The sequence below is a fragment of the Podarcis melisellensis genome, assembly GCF_964234715.1.
Source record: "Podarcis melisellensis genome assembly, chromosome: 9".
Lineage (NCBI taxonomy): Eukaryota > Metazoa > Chordata > Lepidosauria > Squamata > Lacertidae > Podarcis > Podarcis melisellensis.
In genome coordinates, this window is record NC_138541.1 from 60,103,848 (window position 1) to 60,127,985 (window position 24,138).

At 40.8% G+C, this 24,138-nt stretch overlaps 1 protein-coding gene across 3 annotated transcripts in view; it reads right to left on the minus strand.

Annotated features, from left to right (window-relative positions):
• KLHL5 (kelch like family member 5) overlaps positions 1 to 23,401 on the minus strand; it is a 46,742-nt gene extending 23,341 nt beyond the window's left edge. The window contains exons 1-2 of one of the 3 annotated variants that reach the window (XM_081924483.1): positions 23,122 to 23,401; positions 18,900 to 18,971 (exon numbers count right to left, since the gene is read on the minus strand). In XM_081924483.1, the coding sequence (XP_081780609.1) occupies positions 18,900 to 18,922 (23 nt within the window). In that variant the 5' untranslated portion in view covers positions 18,923 to 18,971; positions 23,122 to 23,401. Of the gene's footprint in view, positions 1 to 6,780; positions 7,266 to 18,899; positions 18,972 to 22,668; positions 22,815 to 23,121 lie in introns of those variants that run through there. The other 2 variants (XM_081924484.1, XM_081924482.1) reach the window with 2 other exon arrangements.
• Between the last annotated feature and the right edge of the window lie 737 nt (positions 23,402 to 24,138).

The following is a 24,138-nucleotide window of genomic DNA, read 5'->3' on the forward strand; positions in this document are numbered from 1 at the left end:
CCTATGCCTTTAAATGAGTGATGACTATATACATGCTTGAGAGAAGGGCCATCGTCCACTTCTAACAGAGTGCACAATAGAGAAGAGTCATGTCCCTTCCCCCCCAACGAGTGTGGGTTTATTCTGCAAGCTGTCATTCACACAATAACAGTGCATCAGTGGTGGAGTTATACAGGACTACCTACACATCATTTAGTTTTATTACTTGTTATGCAATGCATCCCCAGTGTTTTCACATTATTGGCGTCTGGAGAAGCACTAAAACACAACAAAAGCAGGAAAGACACACAGAGAACATTTGTGGATTCCAGCAGGACATAATGGGACATGCACTGATGAAGCAGCATGTCCACACTGAGTATTTTGCAGGCGCAAACTGCATTTTTAAATTGTTTTCACAGAATACAGAAGGAGTACAAGGTAAATAAGCAAGAAGGAGGAAACAAGCCCCCTCTGCACAACCTCCACACCCACCCACCTCAGAAAGGTCAGCCATCAATGAAATAAAAGATTAAAAATCAACCCAGAGTACTTTCCCACATGCAACCATGGGAGCCAGGCAGACAAAAATCATGTTTCTTCATAGTCACATAAGCTATCAAGCTTCACCAAGTTAAATAAACTTTCCCAGTCTGCAGAGCACCATTTTGTGTGTGTTATACTTTCTATCAAGGCCAAGTTCCTTATCTGGGTAGTCCATTCCATCATTAAATTGCCTGTATATGGGATAACTGATTTAACTTGTGATTAAATTGCCTGCTAATGTACTCCAGTGTTTGGCTATACAGTGGTACCTCGCAAGACGAAATTAATTCGTTCTGCGAGCTTTTTCGTCTTGCGAAGCACGGATTCCCATAGGAATGCATTGAAAATCAAACTTGCAAGACGTTTTCGTCTTGCAAAGCAAGCCCATAGGGAAATTCGTCTTGCGAAGCAACTCAAAAAATGAAAAACTCTTTCGTCTTGCGAGTTTTTCGTCTTACGAGGCATTCGTCTTGCGAGGTACCACTGTAGTTAGTTGGGCAACCACAATTAGGAACATGGTAATATAAGCCTTTATGGTTCTATGACAGCCTTAATACCTGTGTGTAAAGGTGGAAATAATACCATGGTTCACATCAGGATACTCAAATTTTGTTGACATTTGAATAAGGCAACTGCAGGTCTGATATTTTACAAAGTAACAATAAAAAGGTCAATGATATGACAAAGGAGGGTCATACCAGACAATTTCCAAAAGCCCACATTTTTCTATTAGTGCTACAATTGGCACTAGAGCTGATCCAGCATCAACGATGCAATGTTCTGCAGTGGAAGAGGGTAGTCTTGCTAAACGAGGATTCTGTTTGCACCAAAGCATATCTAATCAATTGTATGCTTTAGCACTGGAGAGGAGAAACAGCTTATGTAAACTATTTTAAACAGCAAAAAAAGTTCACAAAATGTCAGTGTGATGCTATGGAAGCCAAGTTACTCATGCTGGTGTTTGCCAATTTTGTACAGGGGGAATACATGAAATTAGTAAACTTCTGATTTGCAGCAAATCCATTTGCCAATGCATCTGAACAGGAAGGCTGTGGCTTACGCTTGTCAAAGAAGACTGAAAGCCAGGATCAAAATGTAGTTTTGGTGCTTGGCTGCAACAGCAAATGATGGTTAGCTGCAAGCCAGGAACGAAATAATTAAGCAGATCCGAAGGAAGGAGGAGAAAGTATACAAGCACAGGGCTCAATCCCTTAATGCCAAACTATGGTTTGTTGTTCTGTGATATGGTGAGTGCAGACGTTTGTTTGTGTGTGTGTGTGTGTGTGTGTGTGTGTGTGTGTGTAGTACAACTATGCTGATGGACTCCAAGGTAGCATTCACTAGATGACATAGACATGAGCAACTATGTTCTTCCCAACATTCACACCACTAACCTGAACATAAAAGAGGAGACCGGATAGATTAGACCCTAGTCCAGCATTTGTTTCCATAGTAGCTAATGAAAGCAGGACATCAGCACAGTCAGTACATTACCACACACTCCTCCATTGTTGGACCCCAGCAACTGGTATTCAGCTGCACGCTGCCTTTGATCCAGGATGCCATCAGGACTAGTAGCCACTGAGAGACAAATTCATGGGGGCTAAGGCCTGATGTCTTCCAGATGTTTTGAACTACAACTCCTATCAGTCACAGGCAGCATAGCCAGCAGTCAGGGATGTTAAGTGTCATTCAGAAACATCTGGAGGACTAATAGTTCTGTACCTCTTGTTTAGTGCCCTGTGTGAAGTACTTCTTTTTGTCTGCCCTGAATCTAACATCTCTCCACTTCATTGAATGACCCTGGGTTCTAGAATAATGAGAGGGAGGAAAACCTCTCTAGTCACTTTCCAATACCATGCAAAATCTGAATTCGGTCAACTGAGATGGGTGGGGAAGTTACATCTTTTTCAGATCAAAGTGTATCAGTTTGAATTCTAGGGTCATACGCTTACAGTATCCTGAGGAAAGATGCCCAGTTCCCCTGCAACAATTGAACAACTGTGTTCATTACACAAAATGTCATATTTCTTCTGTAACTATCTTTGACAGCACGATTCTGTGCATATCTACTCAAAATTAAGCCCAACTAAGTTCAATAGAAAGGGACGCAGGTGTAGCTGTGGTCTAAACCACAGAGCCTAGGGCTTGCCAATCAGAAAGTCAGCAGTTCGAATCCCCGCAACAGGGTGAGCTCCTGTTGCTCTGTCCCAGCTCCTGCCAACCTAGCAGTTCGAAAGCACGTCAAAGTGCAAGTAGATAAATAGGTACCACCCCGGCGGGAAGGTAAACGGTGTTTCCATGTGCTGCTCTGGTTAGCCAGAAGCGGTTTAGTCATGCTGGCCACATGACCCAGAAGCTGTCTGCAGACAAACACTGGCTCCCTCGGCCTATAGAGCGAGATGAGCGCCGCAACCCCAGAGTCGTCCATGACTGGACCGAAAGGTCAGGGGTACCTTTACCTTTAAGTCCAATAGGTCATACTCTCTAGTACTTGTGTATAAGGTTGCAGCCTAAATCTACTGCAAGAGTGAAGGTGCACATAAAAATATTAATTAAATTTTATATTTTCATCCTAACATGTTTCAAGTGCAGAGACTTTTTCAAAGGACTCTTTCAAAAGGATGTGGATTTTAGTTGATAAACCACAAGCAGCTGGTTCACTTGGTGGTGAATATAAGAGTAAACTTGCTAGGTGATTTAAATATACAATTTAATGAAACCACCCACAGTCTTGTGTGAAGTCTGTTGTTCAAGAACACTTAAAATCTGTTACAAACACACTACTGTCAAATCCTGCTAATTTAAAGAAGAAAAGCATGGTATGGTCACAAGAGCCCTTCTACTTCTTATCTTCTATCCTTGCAAACAACAACCAAGGGGGTCAAATAAAGTACCCACACCCACATAAAGCACATATACAAGATCTTGAAAAAAAGATGCTTGAGAAACATCTTTTCTGACAACACACAGTGCAGTTGAAATATGAACAAATGTAAGAGAGTGCAACTGTCACTTCACTACAGGTTTATTTATAACCATATACAGTATGCAAGATCTCAAAGTGGCATGTAATTTTTATTATTTTTGCCAAATTAGTTTAGGGATACTTGAGGAACTTGATCTTTACAAATTCAACTAGAAATTGCACCTCCTATACATCAAACTTGGCTATCCACTGTATTTCCCACTTCCCAAATGTTCTAGTACAGTTCTCAGCTAAAAGAAAATCAGAACAGATTAAAAACATACATATTTTGGTAGAAAATTAACGTAGAAATGTACTTCAAGGTGCAATTTTGTGCATGAGATTAATGCAGAAACAAGATAGAATGGACTTCTGGGTGAATACATGAGAAAGTGACATAAACCAGAGAAAAATTGGTTTCTCCAATCCTAACTTTGTTCTGAGACTTTTGCAATTCATATCTATAAGATAATTTAGAGATTCTCAAATTTAAAAAAAGCAAGCAAGCAAGCAAGCAAGCAAACAAACAAACAAACAAACAAACAAACAGAAAATACATCACTATAAAGCAACTAAATTATTTCAACCATTTCAAGTATGTGCATAACCTACAACTGAACACTAAGGTGCAGACAGCACCTTTGGCTAAATTTTGCATCCATAATTTTACATTTTTAAAGAAATAGCACCCAGGAGAGGTTGCGAAAGAAAATCTTCTACGCCAAGGTTAGGTTCTATTTCCAGCAACATGGCAGGTAATTTAATTATCCCCAGAACAAATAGTAGTACACATTGACACCATCATCACAACTTTTATTTACATGAATGCTTCAGCTACCAGCTTTAGCTGTTTCTGAACTGCAAGCATCTCTGTTGTTAAGATACTACAGTAATTCTGCAATCCAACTCCAGAAGTCTAGGCAATTTCTGGTATGTCTTAGGTCCCTATCAATTGTAACACTACAAATGGAATTCCACAGGAAAAGTCTACATTTCATTAGATCCATAGGAGAAAGGAGATTTAAATGCTAATGAAAGACATAGGTGTGCATTATTTTTGTTTTTATTCATCTTTCACTACTCATATCTTAAGTAAAAATTATGAAGCAAAAGATTTTGATAAAGTTTTTGACATCATAAAATATTTCTAATGAAGAAAGCTATGCCTTGTTTTACAAGAAAACACAACCAAAATTCTCGTTGACAGCAAGTAAAAGTAAAATAAGTAAAATTAAAAAAAGATGAAGGGAAAAAATACTAAATACTGGCAACACTCCAGCCTTTATAAACAAAGAGATGAATGTCTACTTACATGCTGTTCCCCATGCCAATGGATTTCATGCAAGAAGGTGGCATCACAAGGGGGGAATCTCAAAAAGTCCTAACTAGGCAGGCAATCTAAGCAGCCAGAATAGTGGAGAAGGAAGCCTTTTGAACCAGAATGCTTTGACCACTTTGGACCCAACCTTCAGCAGACTTAAGACCTGAGTGCATTGTTCTACCAGACCTTTCCACCTCTTCTTAGCTAAAGTGATAAATCCTGTAGGGTCAGAGACACACGTGGTGGCCACATCTCACACAATAGGCCCTCTTACTCCTAATCAAGTTGATGCAGCTGGACACTGAGCATGTTGTGATTATTGGCAAAATGCATGCCTGGGCTGGGAGCTGGCAGCCGTAAGGGGAGAACTGCAAGAATGGATTGACACCTTGTTGGAAAGTGTATAGCACTTTATTGTAGCGTGCCTGGTGTTGTTTTGTAACTTCACACAGCTACAGAGGGCTGGATGAATAAATGGCATGTACCCTTGACCTCCAGACTTTGCACTTCTCTACAGTCATCTTCCATTGCATGCAAACATAGGATTGGATCATGCCCATTAACCTGCATATACATTAGCATGTTTGCAAGTGCAAATGGAGGTAGTGGTGGGGATACAGTATCTCTATTATCTGGGGATGCTGTATCTGGAGAGATGCTAATGTTTTCTTCCACATTTATTATTTAACCAGCCCCCGGACCACTTTAATGATGATCACCAAGAAACCAGAATTGCTGTTCTGTGCTACTTAGTACTCCAGATAAACATCTCTACAAGAATGGGACATTTCTTTTACATAATTCATTTGACACCTTGCAAATAATTTGTGTACTAACAGTAATGTCTTTGTACAAACACTGAACAGATTTTTTTTAAACACTAAAATCAGTCCATGTAGCCTGAGCTACAAATATTACTCTAGCCATCTACTTTTATTATTTACCTAGTTACTTTTTCAAACATTTTGGATTTAAACCTTCAGCTTCCATACAATTTTTCCACATGGCACTTCTTAAAAAATGCATTGAAAAAATAAGTCAAATTTGTGTTTTTCCTTCCAACTCTCCTACCCTTCTGAAATATGATTTCTTGTCAGTGCAAAAAATCAAATACACTTTGACTGGAGGGATCAATCAGCAACTAGCTTCACCAATACACAACATTACAAAGTGCAAAGTAGCAAAATACATTTTAAAAGCACCACTTCTGTAGTATACAGCTGAATAAATTAAAGAAGATAAAAGAAAACTTGACACCTCCCCCCAAAATAAAATTGCAATTAAAAAAATTCTACTGGAAAATAAACACAGTAGGGTAAATTATTACAGAGCAATCAAATATATGTCTTCTCAGTAAGTTCAATTGGATTTACTCTCAGGTAAGTGTATATAGGATTGCTGTCTCAAATACCACAAAATACCTAAAATGTTCAACTAGCATAATGTTATGGCAAAATATTATTTTAATTTTACCATAAATGCAACCCCAGTCATATATTCTCTACAGTATGACACCCAGCCTTTTTTCGGCTAGACTGGTTCAAACAGCCTCAAAAACTAACCTTAAATATTACTCTGTTTCTGCCTCATGTTCAGAACACAAGTAGTAATTTCCAGAAAAAAATAGGTCAAGGTAACACATTAGAATGCAGAACATACCTAGAGATTACAGCTAAAATATCTGCCTCCTAGTTCCATCAACCCTTCTTCACAGAGCCTTGAAAATGTAGCTGCTACAGAATGCAAATTCCATCTCCAGCCTCTTTAGAAATACTTTTGATACAGGTTTCCAGTACCAGTGAAAGAAACATTATATATACACTGCAAAATAGTTAGAATTCCAGTTCCTTGGCTGCACCATGGTTAAGTATTTTTACAGCACCACAGTGGAAGGTGTACCCCCTCCCCCATTTTATGCATATAAAAATAGGGCACAACTAATTTCTCACAATAAGGAAGTAACAACCTGCATGAACTGCTGTCAGATACATTTTCTTCTTCACTAGCTCCATCTTCAGCATATGGTCTTTCAAGCCAATGTGCACCTTCACAGTCCTCTGCGGTGATCTCAAATGTAGGCACTTCAGAGCTGGATGCCATTGGCCAAGAAGGTGAATTCTGGAAAGCCTGTTGGTTGGACTTCGGAAAACCAATTGATGTAAAAGGCAGTGGTAGGGTGCCCGGGTTCAGGAACTTTATCCCACCAGTAGTTGCATTATGTCCTCTGTCCCAGAAGTCTCCTGGCTGGCAGTCGATGCTAGGTTTAGGAGTAGATTGCTGGTGCCCAAACCACCTCCATCTGATTTTTAAAATCTGCTTCACGTCGAACTCTTTACGAGAGCCAGACATCTTCAGTGAGAGCAAGTTATCGTCTAGGCAACAGGGCAAGCAGCAATGCACATAAAGAAGATTTGTTCATCCAACCAGGACAAGAGAAACACATGGTCTGCCTGTTTATGAGTAGATGGTTGTCACTCCCCCTTTTCCTCCTTTTGAAAGAATACTATTACATTCAAATATGGAGCACAGAATTTTGTAGGAAGCCCTCTTATCTTAATAATTAGAAGGGGTAATTAAAAAGAAAACGAACAGAGAAGGCTGAATTGCTACTTTCATCAGGAAGGACACTAATCAGCTGCATTAAAGCATCTACTGCCTTTTCTCTCGCTTGTCTCCTCATCCTCTTACCATTAACTCCTGCCAGCACTAACAGCTTGTATAAAAGCACTTTCAGAGACTGCCCACAAGCTCTTTTTCCTAAACCACAAATGACTAAGATCACAATTCCTATGCTCTCTCAGAGGCTCTGTTACTTATCCTGTTAACCCTTTCCTTTACAAATATTGGGGTGGGGGGGGGGAGAGAAGTGGGAGAAAGAACTGAATCACCACCATGATTTCAAAACCCACTAAAATATTCTGCTTCAGTTAATGACCACACATATGTAAGAGTCATTCCAATACAGGGTAAACTGGACATGGAACAATTCCAAAATTGGTTTCTATTGTGTCTTTCTCCATTATAAAATATTGATGTAACTTTTTAAAAAAGAGAATAGATGGCTAATGAACTGCAGGCTTTCCCCTATCAGTTATTTTAAGCACACAAGACGGCTGTCTTTAGAAGGGACAAGCCTTCCCCCCCAATGACATGAACAAACAGGAACACAAATCTGACAAAACAAATATGAGTGGAGAGGCACGATTTTTGAGCCTGGGGTTACACACTTGGTGGGGGCCAACCTAGTCAACCCATAGGTATGCCTCTGTGGACAATTTCCCACCCCACATCACTGGTGTCTCGGAACTAGCAAGTACCCAGGTTCTCTGACTAAACCCTTTTCCATGTTTGAGTGTACAGCTTACTATAGACAGCAACTTCCAAACACTTATTTGGACAGAGTATGTTAACATATATGCATAGTCTATTATTTTCAGAGTAACTAAGTAATATGGATGTGGCCCAACAGTGCTTTTTCTCAGCAACGTAATTCAAGCATGGCTCCTGCTTCATCCCCCCTCCCTTGGTTTCTTCCTTTCAATTATTGAATGTTGTCTAAAAGAAGAAAAAGCAAAGCAAATATAATAAAACATGAACAAAAACTTTTCTGACTACTACAAGCCATGAGGATTTGCCCTTTTATGAATGGGGGGCAAAAAATTGCTCATCTTTTGCTTGTGCTTATTTCAGCTTGAATCAGCATTTCCCGTCAAGTTTATATACTTGTGAAAATACAACTCCACAAGCACTGCCTTTCAGAGGAAGGTCACTGCAGATTTCTCTCCCCCAAACTATGGCTGGTAACATTACATTTTTACCTCAGTGACAGAGTCATTTCACACATGGCAGACAATTCAGCTAATCTCAGGCCAAGGGCTTCCAGTTCCTTCAGCAGTCCTGCATCACATAAGCAGCCTTAATCAGTATATGCTACGCTCAGCCTTTGGGTCAGCTGGTCCTCTTCAACTGATACTGTCTGAATTTTTGCGATACCGCAGCTAATACATATTTACTAGCATTCTAGAAACCTAGACCATTATGCAGGCATAACAGCTCTAAAACATTATTTACATTGTCTGAACCTTCTGTAAGAACTGTAACTTACAAATTTTTAGAACATGCAATTGCAAACAATCACACCGTAGGCCAACCCCAACCTCTCTCACCACCAAGGAACACAAGTGAACAACACAAGCACGCTGACACCAAACTCTACATACATTAAGCATAATAGAAACACCACTACCCGACCCCACCCCCATCCATCTCCCCTCCCTCCACCCCCTTTCTTTTTTTTCTTTTTTTTTCTTCTCCCCCTAATGCCTCAACAAATGAAACGGATTTGTAAAAATGTTACATGGAGGGGGAAAAAATACGAGGCATTACACTTACACTGTAAAACAAGAAAACCTTTAATAAATTTTTTTTTTAAAAAAAAAGAACATGCAATTGCACTGAAAATTAGAAAAGATAACCAATTAGAGATTCAGCAACCCCAGGTATGCTTTGGCTAGATTCAAATAGGTGGGTTGATTTTTCTGAAGAATTTATACCCCCTCTAATTGTTTCCACACATGCAAAATTGTTGAAACAGAGTATTGACTTCTATTAACATTAAATTTGCATGGGCTAAAAAAGCAGGGATTTTCCATATTGCACTGGGTTTCTAAATTGATTAAATTAGAGCTGCCAACCAAGTGCTCTACTTTTGCTCAGCACATGCTGTTTTAAAAGATAAGACAGCAGAACAACTTGCAATGTAATTAATCATCATTTCTCAACATATGTGGCTCCTGAATAATAAGCAGACTGAAAAAAGGCTTTGCATCAAAGCAGAATCCTAAATTTGACAGGAAGTATGGAGTTTAATGATAAAAACTCACATAGTCAATGCAACGTATTTTAAGAGTGTGAGGCCTGATTCATACAACCAATTTTAAAACGATGTGCAAAACTGCCCTCATACAATCATTATGAGCTGTTGTTAAAAATCTAGCACAAGTTGTGCGAGATGGATGGATAGAAGGATTAAAGGTTGATGAAGGTTTATTCATATATGCCGGTACCATCCAACTCATGGTGAACAGCTGAGAAGAGATTCACAAAACCTCACATCCCCAACAGTGGTTACCTATATAAGAAGGGATGTGGGTGGCGCTGTGGTCTAAATCACTGAGCCTCTTGGGCTTGCCGATCAGAAGGTTGGCAGTTCGAATCCGCACAATGGGGTGAGCTCCTGTTGCTCTGTCCCAGCTCCTGCCTACCTAGCAGTTCGAAAACACGCTAGTGCAAGTAGGTAGTGCAAGTCTGGTTTCTATCACAGTGTTCTGTTACGCCAGAAGCTGTTTAGTGGCAGGAAGGTAAATGGCGTTTCCATGTGCTCTGGTTTCTATCACAGTGTTCTGTTACGCCAGAAGCTGTTTAGTCATGCTGGCCATATGACCCGGAAAGCTGTCTGTGGACAAACGCTTACTCCCTCGGCCTGAAAGCGAGATGAGCGCCGCAACCTCACAGTCGCCTTTGACTGGACTTAACCATCCAGGGGTCCTTTACCTATCTATATAAGCCCTACCTCCTCTACAAAAAAACAATTATCAGTAGTCCCTAGCTTGACTGCAAGTTATAATCAGTATTTTCAATTGAGCCTTTGATTCCCCCCCCCCTCATTTATTCTACTTAAGATGTTTATATAAAATTACTGGTAGCATTGTTTTGGGGGTGTCTTTACATGGTAAAATACAATTTAACACACAATGGCCCATTCACATAGCACAGTAAGCCAAACAATGGCTTACCAGGACAGTGTGAATGTGCGGGATCCTGGAGAGGAATGCACAGACACTTTGCTCTTCCCAATCTTTTTTTACTTCTGCAGCACACTTACCTAAGCTTAGGTTTAGCTGAGCAGGTCACCTGTGGTTAAGGTCTTTCCTCACTAACTGCAAGGAAGTTCATGTGAATCTCACTAAAGGTAAAGGTACCCCTGACTATTAGGTCCAGTCGCGGACAACTCTGGGGTTGCGTGCTCATCTCGCTCTATAGGCCGAGAGAGCCGGCGTTTGTCCGCAGACAGCTTCCAGGTCATGTGGCCAGCATGACTAAGCCGCTTCTGGCAAAACCAGAGCGGCACACGGAAACGCCATTTACCTTCCCACCAGAGCAGTACCTATTTATCTACTTGCACTTTGACGTGCTTTTGAACTGCTAGGTTGGCAGTAGCTGGGACCGAGCAACGGGAGCTCACCCCGTCGCAGGGATTCAAACCGCCGACCTTCTGATTGGCAAGCCCTAGGCTCTGTGGTTTAGATCACAGCGCCACCTGCGTCCCCTCACTAATTCCCCCAATTAAGAAAGGTTAGAATGACATTTCTAGGAACCATCAGGTCCAATGCAGTTATGCTTGTGTATCCAGTAAATTTCCCCCAAGAAACAGGTTTGTTGACACACTTGTAAAATACAGGCATTCTTCTTGAAGAAGCCACCTCCCCCCCATGCAAAATAACTGGCATTGAGAGCTAATCCACACAGTCACTTCTGATTCTGGCTGTCAATTCATGGCAACCTTGACCACTCCACTAAAATGAAATTCCCAAAGCTTGGTGTGTTTGGTGAGTGTCCATTTCTCATAAAAACATATGCATTCTGGGCTCAAGTTCCAACTCTCCAAAAAGTTGGATTAAAATAAGAGTTTCACTTTGACAGTTCATAGGCTATGACAAACTGTGGTTTGGTATCCCTCCCTCCTTCCCACATGTGCAACTGTTTCTTCCATGGGTAGACAAACCAAGGCCCAGGGGGCCGGATCCGGCCCAATCGCCTTCTAAATCCAGCCTGTGGTTGGTCCAGGAATCAGCGTGTTTTTACATGAGTAGAATGTGCCCTTTTATTTAAAATGCATCTCTGGGTTATTTGTGGGGCATAGGAATTCATTCATCCCCCCCAAAAAAATATAGTCTGGCCCCCCCACAAGGTCTAAGGGACAGTTGACCAACCCCCTGCTGAAAAAGTTTGCTGACCCTTGTTTTCTTCCCTCCCCTACTGGCTTGAGACAAACTACCCCAGTGTCTGTCCTCTCCCCAGCTGCCTTGTACAACAGCTTCACTACGCAAGAAAGTAGCATAGCAGAGATACTGTTGCACACTACCCGAATTTTAACAGTTACTGAATCCAGGAATTTAGGGTGTCAAGCACCCACAAATTCATAACAATACCAATCATGGCAGAGGGAGAAATGATGCAATTTGTGCTTTTCACAAACACAGAAAGATCTGTTTGCTTGCTTCATATATAGTCTACTTTTGGATCAAATTGCATTTGTGGTGATTTAACACTACAACACCAATTTACCATACAAACACAATGACTGAAATATATATACAATTCCATACATACATCCTTTTAACTTAGAAGTTGTTCCTTTATAATATCTAACACTTCCGAAGGTCTTACCCATTTTTAAATATTAACAAAATTGGCATCTATTTTTCTTAAAGCCATCAACAAATGGATTTCAAACCCTAAAAGCAATTCTTTCTTTTAAAAAACAAGCAAATGACATTCTAGTTAACCAATCAAAACAGTCAATTGACTCTTCTAAACTGTATGCCACTCTGCTTTAGAAGCATAATATACTTTCCATCAAATGAAATTTCAAGGCATTGCATGGTTTTTTTATTAGTGGGGAACGTGTTATTTTTTAAAAAAAGATTTGGAAATTAAGGGGGAAATGAAACAAGGTAGTCTGAATATCTCAAGATTTTACATGATTTCATTCATTTCATTTGTGAACTGTGACCAAATCAGTCAGTGCATAAAATACAACATAAGCTGACAACAGCTTTTCCCCCAGCATGTAAATTCTTTTGTCAAAAGTTTTTCTACCAACGTTTAGAGTGGGAGCCAAGTTGTGTGGAAGTTTTGTTATGGCTTTAACCTCTGCTAGTGCTATGATGTTTCAAGGGCTTGCATCACACGGATGGAGCCAATCACAAGGGACTTTCCTACACAACAGCCTCCAGCTTGGTTTGGAGAAATGATCAGGTGAGTAGAACCTTTCTAGCTGGCCCCATTCACAGCCTGGGTCTGTGGGATGAGGTCACAGAAAACACCTTCCATGTTGCACTGCAACACTGAAAAAAGACCTGAAGCCTATTACTGACTGGATGCAAAAGTGCAGCTACTGTGGCATGCATTATTCACTTGGATTGGGGAAGCAACAACCCTTAGAATTACATTTATGCAAATTATATTAAACTTTTCTACACCAATAATTGAAATGCAAATTGAAAACTGCTCACCCATTTAAAAAGGCTCCCTTTGAACAACCTCTATGCTTATTCCTTGCTCCCGTTTTATCACTCAGATGCTTGATCTGTTTATCTGCATACCTAGCTGTGCAAAGTTGCACAGAGGTTATACTACAGACACCGTAAGAGGGAATCTTCAGAGGAATAATTTGCTCTGAAGCATTTATTCCTAAAACAAAATGGAACTCAGTGCCTTAGACAACTTGACCAGAATTTTCTACTATATGGCATTTATTGAAAATAATTATATATCACCTAGTAGTAGTATTTATCAATTTATAATTGGTATTGTATTTATATAAATTTATATACTGCTTACATGCCAAAATATTTTCAAGTATAAAATCCAAACACAAAATACAATTCCACATTTCAATTCAAATTAAATTACATCAAAATTCCATCAGAACATTATAGAGATTGACAATTAAAATTTATTATGAAACGAGGCTGCTGCAGGCACAGCAATTAAAACAGTTTTTTTAAAAACCAATTTAAACAATGTAATCAGAAAGTTCAAGTTCTGGAATGTTTGCCTAAACACGTACATCTTCAAGAGATGAATTATAAAAACGTTAAGGCAACATTAACAGTGAGTACAAAAATCAACTTTAAAAAAAAATAGCAACCAGCAAAGGTCTGGATAAAATGCTAATTTTCTGGTGTCACTGGTGCATTTTTTCCCTAGGAAAAGGCTACTCCAAAGAGGGGGCACCAAAACAGAAAAGGCCCTCTCCCTGGTTGCTGTAAGATAAGTTGATGCAGGCTGCAGCAGCACCAGGAAGGTTTCAGTACATGCTCTTACTAACTGGACAGGTTTTTATCTCAAATAACTTACTCCTGGGGTAACTAACACGGTGCCCTCCAGATGTTGTGGACTACAACTCCCATCATCCCTGACCAATAGCCATGCTTGATGGGACCAAGGTGAGCTGCAGTTCACAATACATTGGTACCTCCAGTTGCGAACGGGATCCGTTCGCGAGGTCCTGCCACATCCCAAGGAATTTGCAACCGGATGACCGCTTCTGTGCATGCGCGCAGTTTAACGCTTCTGCACATGTGCGCGCGATGAAACCCAGAAAAATACTTCCGGGTTTGGCACGTTCGCATCCCGAAGATTACGTATCCAGAGGGATATGTAAGCGGGGGTACAACTGTATCTGGAAGGCACCATGCTGGCTGCCAATGACCTAGGCTCAAGCAGTTTAGGACTCTATAGTCCAATACCGCAAACCTGAACTGTAGTTTATATCATCAATTAAGATAGTTAAGGCCTTGACTAGGAGAAAAATCTACCTCCTAAGGACAAGTTCAAACAAGATTTTATACTACAGTACAAGAAATACAGACTATACAGCATGCTCCAATTGTGCACAGGTGTATTTGCTTTATAAAATACATGCAAGAGGAAAAGGTAATCCCCACCCCATATATCTATTTTAAGAAACAAATGGCTAAAGATAAAAGAGTATGCAAATAAAATCTGGTACATAGTGCATGTATGCAGGTATCACTCCAAAAGCCTCATTCAGAGAGGCTGCAGTTAAATTTCCTTACTCACGTGAGCAATATATATTTTTTAAGTACAGGATTAAGGTGGCTACCATTCTAGCGAATGATCAATATTCAACCACAAATAAATTACGGTAGTTTACTGTAGTTATTTTTTCTTTCAAACCAGCCACTTTAGATGAACAAGTAGATTTATCGCAACTGAAAACATGCATAATTCATCAAAATTCTTCATTGTCAAGACTGCAACACCAAAACCACCATGACTACTTTTCTCCTGTAAACCGGTTGGAAATAAGCACTAATACTGTGAATTTATAAATTGTTTAACTTACACACACCAAAACACACACACTACCAGAAGGCAGATGAAATAGAAGTGTTTTATGATTCTTCTAAAAGATTTTCTGGCTAAGGCAAGTCTCCTTAAAAAGGATTTCCTGTTGTAGGAAAGCTGACAGAGAACGCTCCTTTACAGCTTTAAAACATAATGCATACAACACAACACACATTTGTAATGTGAACTTCCTGATGAGCACGCACATCTGCCTAAGCATCCTTGCAACTCCAATATAATGTCATAACTTGTGACAGCACATTAGTGCAGCAGTCATAAGATCCATCTTAAACATTCATTTACTGACTCAACAAGTTTGAGAATCGGGCCATTAAGTTGTAAAACACTGCTAAATATCACATGCCTATCTCATTAATTCATGAATGACATTAACAGTTTCAAGCCAAGGACTGGATCCACATAATCTTGCAACAAGGGAGCTTTGGAAAAAAGAAGGGGAAGGGGGAAAGAAGGAAGCAGTGATTTTTGCTTTTTAAAACAGTTTGGCATAATTAGTTCATTCAGCAATTTTGGCAAAGAATACATTGGGCATTATATCTAAACTTGTTAACTTGCACTTGTCCTAGAAATCAGGTTTGAATCTTGGTCTGCATGGCAAGCACAAACCATAGTTTGACAGCTTGGGTGTAATGGTTTGCTACAAGCCAGAAAATAACTCATTCCCTTAAGTACAGTAGAGGAGGAGGGAGTGTACAGGCATGTGGTCTCTTCTAGCGTCACAGTCCAAGCGCCAACCATGGTTCAGAATTATTGCTAGACTGAGCCATAAAGAAGCTCTTTCAATCCTGGCCAAAGAAAGAAAGAGCTCTCCACCAGAGATGTTATTTCATTATTGGAAAAATAGCCTCTATGAGCTTGAAGACAGTTTTATGGGTCAAAGAAATAGAAACTAAACACCTTCATCCAATCAGACAACCTTACTAGGTGGGCTTGAATGTTGTCATCTCTCAAGATATGTAAAATATGATATTAACCTATTTCACAGGATTTTTATTACAAAACAGCGAGGCTTCTTATAGATTAAACATGCACTGGATTGGGCTGTAAGCCACTTAGTTCAGAACACGTTCTGCATAATAATGGTAATAAATAATATAACATTAGTCTGGAATGTTTTTTGTTTTCGTTGACAATATCACAAAGAAAAGCATGGACAACTAATAAAAGTTCATTAATATGGAAAAACTTGTGTGTAATACAAGGTATCAGACTGTTTTTGGTTATTAAGTACATTTGAGAAAACAATCTAAAATTATGATCTATATATACCAAACAGACTTAATATTGCAAATGGGCTATTACTGCAAATATACATACATGCATACATAACATTTAAATATGGCTAATGAATAATTGACAACAGGCTTTTTTTTAAGCCTATCACAATTTCAATGGAAATAGTTCATTCAGATTAAATAGGGAGAGGATATACAAACTAGCTTTTTCAAACATAAAACCCCAAACAAGAGCTTTCTTTTGTGGAAATATGACACAAATAAGAAAAAACAAAAATAAGCCCTAGCAAGAAGAGCCAGTGAGAAATCAATGTACACTGTCATTTACAAATTACAGTCCCTCTTACCAATTCATAACCTGAATTGAATTACTCCAGTGAATCCTTCCACTATGAACTGTAAGTGAATGGCGGTCTGCAACAATGGTCTTTTGTGGTAATGCAATCAATAAAGTTGCAACAAACTACCTAAGACAGATTGGCTTTTTGATAATATTGTGCGGATGCTGCAAAAAAACCTGCACTCTTCAACAAACACTCATATGGAGGCAACTACATATTCTTTTTCACTTCCTCCATTTCACTCCTCTTCCTTTGTTGTGCCTGCTTGCTAGATTATGAGTCCCAGAGGGAAAGGGATCCTTTCATACATTTTAACATACCTTGATGACACTATACAAATATTGTTTTCTAAGCATTTTTAATTTGTTGTTTCTGCAAGCTAATGCTATAATACTATTTCTATGCTCAAGTAATACTCTCTTCCTTTTTGTTTCTGACAAAAATATGCAAAGAGGAAAGCACAGATGGCCAGGAACTGAAAGGGTGAAGTTCACATTTGGTCTGAAAGAGCGTCTAGTCTTATTATAAATATGAAAAAGATACTCTTGAACTTTAGAGAATAACCAAAGGCTTCCTAACCCAACATTAATAGCACACTGTTAAAACAAAATACAACCATGCCCTCCAACTTTGAAAATGTTTGAAAAAACATCTGTCTAATTACCACACAGCACCATTTTCTTCTGTAATGCTGAATCAGGCCAAATAGTCTGTTTGGCCAATGTACTGAACAATCAATATAAACTACAACAGTTTTTCTCGCTAACTGCATGTAAAGTTCTTCCAGATTAGTTCATTAAGCTCTTTGGGCCTGCTAAGCTATTTAACATTTGCTCCAAATTCAAAAATATTTATGATGGCATTTCTTAAACCTTGTGAAAAGAATGCATGCCACAAGTCTGACCCAGGTAAGATGCTGATCCCAAAAGCATTAAGAAAATAGTGGTGCCATTCAGAATCATGTTAGGAAATCATGACTTGTATTTGCAAACTTCATGGAGTGAGTGCTGATGCGCATGTAGCCAAAACACCACAACCAATGCACAAGCAGGTGGTATCAGCGGAACAACAACATTTTCAGGAGTACAAAAAGCACTAGGGACCCCTGCTAGTGGGTTGCATTCAGTGAAATTATCCCATTTTCATCCTGTCCCTCTACTCCCCTTTCATATCTTCCAAATCTGGAAAGGAGATTCTGACTAAACATCAGAAAGAATTTTCTGACAGAAAGAGCTGTTTAACAGTGGAATGGTCACCTCCAGAAGCTGTGGACTCTCCTTCCTTCGAGGTTTTAAGCAGAGGTTGGATGGCCATATGCCATGGATGCTTTAGTTAAGACGATGATGGTGAAGATGATGATGATTGTATTTATATCCCGCCCATCCGGCTGGGTTTCCCCAGCCACCCTGGGAGGCTTACAGCATATATAAAACACAGTGAAATATCAAATATTAAAAACTTCCCAATACAGGGCTGCCTTCAGATGTCTACTAAAAGTTATGTAATTCTTTATCTCCTTGACATCTGAAGGAAGGGCTTTCCACAGGGATGGTGCGACTACCGACAGATTCCTGCATTGCAGGAGATTGGATTAGATGATCCTTGTGGTCCCTTCCAACTCTACATTTCTCTGATTCTTTTTCTCTGATGGAAGGACTCCTTCCTCTGGAAAATCATGAACCTCTAATGTAACTTAAAAGTTCGGGAACTTATACAAGACAAGTTCAAATGTGCCCAAACACCCCTCATTTTCTGAGGCAGTCTTACAAGAGGTTGGATTCAGATTTAATGTAACTTGGATTATAAAGAACCCATATGAAAAGTTAATCCTGATGAAGACCCACTGATTTCAATGAAAAAGTAAGTTGAAATAATGCTGCAATCCTATATTTCTATATTAGGGAACAAGTCTCCCTAGATTAAATTAAAATTATTTTATTTGTGTGTGTTTTTAAACCCTCAAATCAGTTTCCAAAAAGAATAGAACAATAAAATTATCAATAAAAACAGTTTGAAACAGCTATTTTTAAATGAGTCATCCTTCTGAGCATGCATGCATAAAACAGGTGTTACTGTCTTGCTTTACAAAAACCCACAGGGCATAATTCTGCCAAGTTAAGAACTTGGAAATCCCAATAGTTTCAATGAAAGACTTGAAGCTCTATGCTACACTTGGTTTCTATCCTATGCATGATTCCTCTGAATCCAACTATTACTGAATTGCTATCTAGTGTAAAACACTGTGGACTTCTAGCATGAAATCAATGGGATTGAAGAATTAAACTTTCGCTTGATGGGTTCATAATTTGTAACAATATTTTAAAAGTTACCTATATTCTTGTTTAGATGGCATGCAGTTCCATCCTCATCTCTTTCAAGACATTCCAGCCCACCAGTTGAATCTTAAGGGAGAAAAAACATCAAAAGATTACTCAGAAAAAGTAAAAATACATAATAAATATATGTCAATGTAAACAATGTATAAGGAACACATAAGGCATTGCCAAATTTATAATAAACCTGCTGAACATTTTTTTTTTGCATTATTATTATTTTTGGAGCTACATACCAAACCCATTGGTTGCTCTTGTGAAATTTTATTTTTGGGCATGACATTTTGAACTGGTTCACAAGCAGCACCAGATGATCAAAAAAAAAAACAAGACTTGCACTATTTACTCCCCCGTCCCCCTGAACTACTCTATTTCAAATCAGCTACTTTTTCAAAACCACTGTTTGCTGATCCCTCCAGACTGGTTGTGCCATCTCTACGAACCAGGACTGGTTGCCATGTTTTCCTTCATGAAAGTGTAAGGACTGATTGAACACAGGGCACATGTGGTGAGGGGGTTAGAGCAATTTCCTGCGTTCCTATACTAGTTCATACTTTTTTGTCCTTCTAGTCCAGTATTTACGTGCAGCAGATCTTCAGGGTCTCTGGCAGAGGTCTTTCCCATCACCTGACAGCTGACCCTTTCCAATGGAAAATCCCAGGCACTGAACCAGGAATCTTCTCTGCATAGGTTCTGCTACTGACCTATGGTTTCCCCACTATATGTTGCATGGATGGGTGGGGATTGGAGAAGCAACTCTTAAACCTTTTTATTTGGAGGTTCCAATTGTGGTGTTTACAGTGTTACCTATGGTTACAAACTTAATTCGTTCCGGAGGTCCGTTCTTAACCTGAAACTGTTCTTAACCTGAGGTACCACTTTAGCTAATAGGGCCTCCCACTGTCGCCGCACGACTGGGGCGCGATTTCTGTTCTCATCGTGGGGCAAAGTTCTTAACCCGAGGTAGTACTTCCAGGTTAGCGGAGTCTGTTACCCGAAGTGTTTGTAACCTGAGGTGTTTGTAACTCGAGGTACCACTGTATTCCCCATTTTAGACTCACATGACCCCAAAATTGAACTCTCTTCAAGCTGATTGTTAGGCATTCTAAAAATCTATGTACAGTGGAATCTTGGTTCTCAAACTTAATCCGTTCCGGAAGTCCGTTCGACTCCCGAAACATTTGAAAACCAAGGCTGATTGGTGCAGGCGCCCTGGAAACAATAGCCAACAACCGCACCGGATATTTGGCTTCCGAAAAACATTTGAAAACACATACTTCCAAGGTTTTAGGTGTTCGGGAGCCGATTTGTTTGTCAACTAAGCCATTCGAGAACCAAGGTTCTACTGTATTTGACACTTCATCATACAAAACAGTAACTACTCTGATGCAAACCATATTTACTTGAAGGGAAATCATGAGTGTCAAGGATAATTATTCCAGTTTGAGTAACACAAAGCTTAGAGTGTGACCTTGTGTATGTAGGATGAAACATGGAGCTTCAAGAGAAAAATCTTATGGCTAAGGGCGCATGCAGACTTCCTTTTATGCAATGTTTCTAGGCAAAGTCTGTGCCTTAAAGTACTGTTTCTAAACATTTTTTTTTGCCCTAGCTGTTTTCTAGTGAAAACCCACTCTTCACCATTGAAAACCTGAATTGCCACTTGTTCTGATTCAATGTTAAAAAGTGGGTTTTCCTGGGGAAAGCAGAGGGATGGAAAAAAGTGCACTTGGCCAAGGAGCTTTAAAGCACAGGCCTGTGCCAAGAAAGCATGGGGCATAAGTTAAGTGTGGATGAACCCTAAATCCAGCACTTTCCTGCAGTTTAGATGTAACTCTGGGCTTGACACTAAAACCCTCACAGCATCCTGTCTGGGCTTGTCCGCAGCATAACTATATCCGGATGCAAGATCATGTTTAATGGACAAGCTACATATTACTATCTCAATAATATGAAGCCAGAAGTCATTTTAGTGATTCAAAACAGAGCCACACAGAACTGAGAAGCAAAACAAAAAATGAAATAAAACAAAAACACTTTCAGGATGTAACAGAATTATTGTTTCCAGTAAGAGTCATGCTTCCTAGAGAAAATATTGGTGGAGGAATACTAATGTAATATCCCAACAGCACAACTTACTCATGTATACTTGCCATTTCCACACACCCCAAGCAAAGTGTAAAGGGGTCCTGGTTTTAAAAGGGCACAACAGAAAACATTCCTTGCAGAGTTGTTTTCATTATACAACAAACCTGCAACTTATGCACATTTAACCTGTGCACATTCAGCTATATGCACATGGTAAAAATTAAAAAAGAAGAAAGGGGCCAGGGTTCTGGGGGAAATGATTTTGGCAATCCCACTCACCACTGAATCCAATGGGATTTGACTATAAGCGATTTTGGCTTCATGTACTATCAGCAGAATGCAACCCCCACAAACTGTAGGCTTATTGTAGATGTTTTCTAAACTAGGAGTGTAAAATGACTTTAACTACGTATATGGATATTCTGCTTTTCTTTAAAGGTAAAGGGACCCCTGACCATTAGGTCCAGTTGTGGCCGACTTTGGGGTTGAGGCGCTCATCTTGCTTTATTGGCCGAGGGAGCCAGCGTACAGCTTCCGGGTCATGCGGCCAGCATGACTAAGCCACTTCTGGCGAACCAGAGCAGTGCATGGAAATGCCGTTTACCTTCCCGCTGGAGCGGTACCTATTTATCTACTCGCACTTTGATGTGCTTTCGAACTGCTAGGTTGGCAGGAGAAGGGACCGAGCAACGGGAGCTCACCCCGTCACGGGGATTCAAACCACCAACCTTCTGATCGGCAAGTCCTAGGCTCTGTGGTTTAACCCATAGCGCCACCCGCGTCCATCATACAAACCAAATTGGCTGGAAAAGGCAGCTCAAATGCAACGAGACAGATGTCACTCACACACACACTTCTCCCTGCCACCGAAGCTCTCGCACAGTCTGAATCTGTCTTTCTTAATAGAGCAAAATAAAGCAATGAGGGAAGGAGGCCCATTTAATCTTTGCACAGGTCATGAACCACAGTCCACGGCAATTAATTTTTGATTACTTTTAATGCTGCATTACATTAGCTTCCCCAGATCAGATGACTCATTCACCTGAATGAGAGATGCCCCGGGTTACAAAATATTACACACACTCACAAAGGAATAGAATAAATTGCCAACGGAACATAACTGAGCTTGAATTTGAAAAACGTAGCTCCTATCAATGTCATAAATCTTGACTGAGCCATAAGTAACATGGTTCTCTGGGGTATAGATGGTGGTGCAAGGGCTCCCATTCCTAGAGAAGTAGGCAACACTTGCTAATACTTCCTAAGTTCATCAAAACTTTAAATTTACCAGTGCAAGGAGAAGGGTAAGGATTTGGGGCAAAAATATCAGCTCCCTTTCTCCTAAAACAGACTGGGAGCGGCAGAGTAAGAGATCCACAAGTTTTTAGTTCAAGACTATTACACCACATGAATGCAACCTTTAGCTCCAAATGTTAATTCAAAACGACTGTCTTTTGATCATTCTCTACTCCCAGTCAGATGAACGGATTTGGACTCTCTAATGGGATTCTATTAGCTTTTGCTCAGCGGCAATTCTAAAACAAACCCCTGACATCACTTAAAGCGGGCTAGTTTAATAGAATCATAGAGCAGTTAGGGACCCCGAGGGTCATCTAGCCCAACCCTCTACAATGCAAGAATCTCAACTAAAAACCTCCAAGGAAGGAGACCCCATTACCTCCAGAGGAAGTCCACTGTCAAACAATGAGAGTCCAATTTTCACCTACAAGCATGCAATGAAAGAGTACGTGGGAACGCCTCCCCCTTGCCACCCAGTAGGCAGTTAGGTCGAGGGTGGTCCACAGATGGCAATCCTACACTAACTTTAAGCGACCACGGGGGAAAGGCGCTCTGCACATGTTCATGCGCTCGCTCCTCCTCTGTCGTGACTTCGCGCCAACTCCGGGGTTCGCTTCCCGCATCCGGGGAGGGGAGGCGAAACTTCCGGAGCTCGAACCCAACCGCCCCTTGCCTGACGCGCGTCCTTGAGGAGAAACCGCCGCCAACCGCCTCCCCTGAGAATCCTTGCAGGAAGGCACAGGATGCCAGCCGCCCCCTCAGGACGCCACACGCCGGAGCTGAGGGGGACGGCGCCCTGCCGCGGCTTCCCCCGCCCGAGCCCTTTCCTCACCTCGCTGCCGTCCCCCTGGGAGGGAAAGGCGGCTCCGGCCCCGTCCCTCTCGGGGAGGAAAAAGGCAAGTTGAGGCGAAGAGGGCGCCCCCTTCCCGGCCCCGACCGCCGCCGGCGGCAACTCCCAATTTCACAACAAAGCCCCCCCCCTCCTCCTCGGGAACGTTGGGCCACGCCTCCCAATGGGCGGGGCGATACCAGCTGTGTGGCGGTTGAGCGTTGGCCACGCCCCCTGACCAACCGCCAACTCGCCTCGGTTCCTTCGCCTCCCCGCCCCTTCGCTGCCACATCGAACGTTGCTTCGGCGAGGAAAGCGGGAGTTGGGGAGGCGGCCGTTGGTCTCGCGCCGACCACCGCCCGCAGGCGCTCGCGACGGCAAAGCGCGGCGGGCAAGAAGCGGAGCGTTTACTTCCGCGAGCTCCGAGGAAGAAGAGGCGGCTGAGGCGGCAGATGGGATGGCCCGGAGGGCGGGTTTATGCAAAGCAGGAGCCTGGACGCTTTCTGTCGCCGCCTGAGGGAAGGAGCCGCCTGGGTTATTTTTTTGTTTTATTTATTAATTAAATTTGTGCGCCCCCGAGCGCCTCCCTGCATTAAAATACAAGTACGAAAACACGACATAAAAACATGGACAAAACAAACCCACTCATTTTACAATCATTTTAACATTTCAAAAACTTGACTTCCTCCTCTTTCGGCGGTTCCTTAAGTTTATTTTTAATATCGGCTGCTTATCCAAATTAACTTGCTCATTTATTCATCTTCTTTAAATATATGCTTATAAAACTGCAGGTTATTACAATAATCCCGCCAACGTTCTTATCTGTTTACAATTCCATCTGTAAATATTCAACAAACCATTTCCCTTCTTTTTAAAAAAGTTTCTTATCTTGATTTCTTATTCTTCCGGTAAGTTTCACCATTTCTGCATATTCCATCTGTTATTATATCCATTCTTCCTCTGCTGGGACTTCTGCTTCTTTCCATTTTTGAGCAAGTAACATTCTTGTTGCTGTAGTTG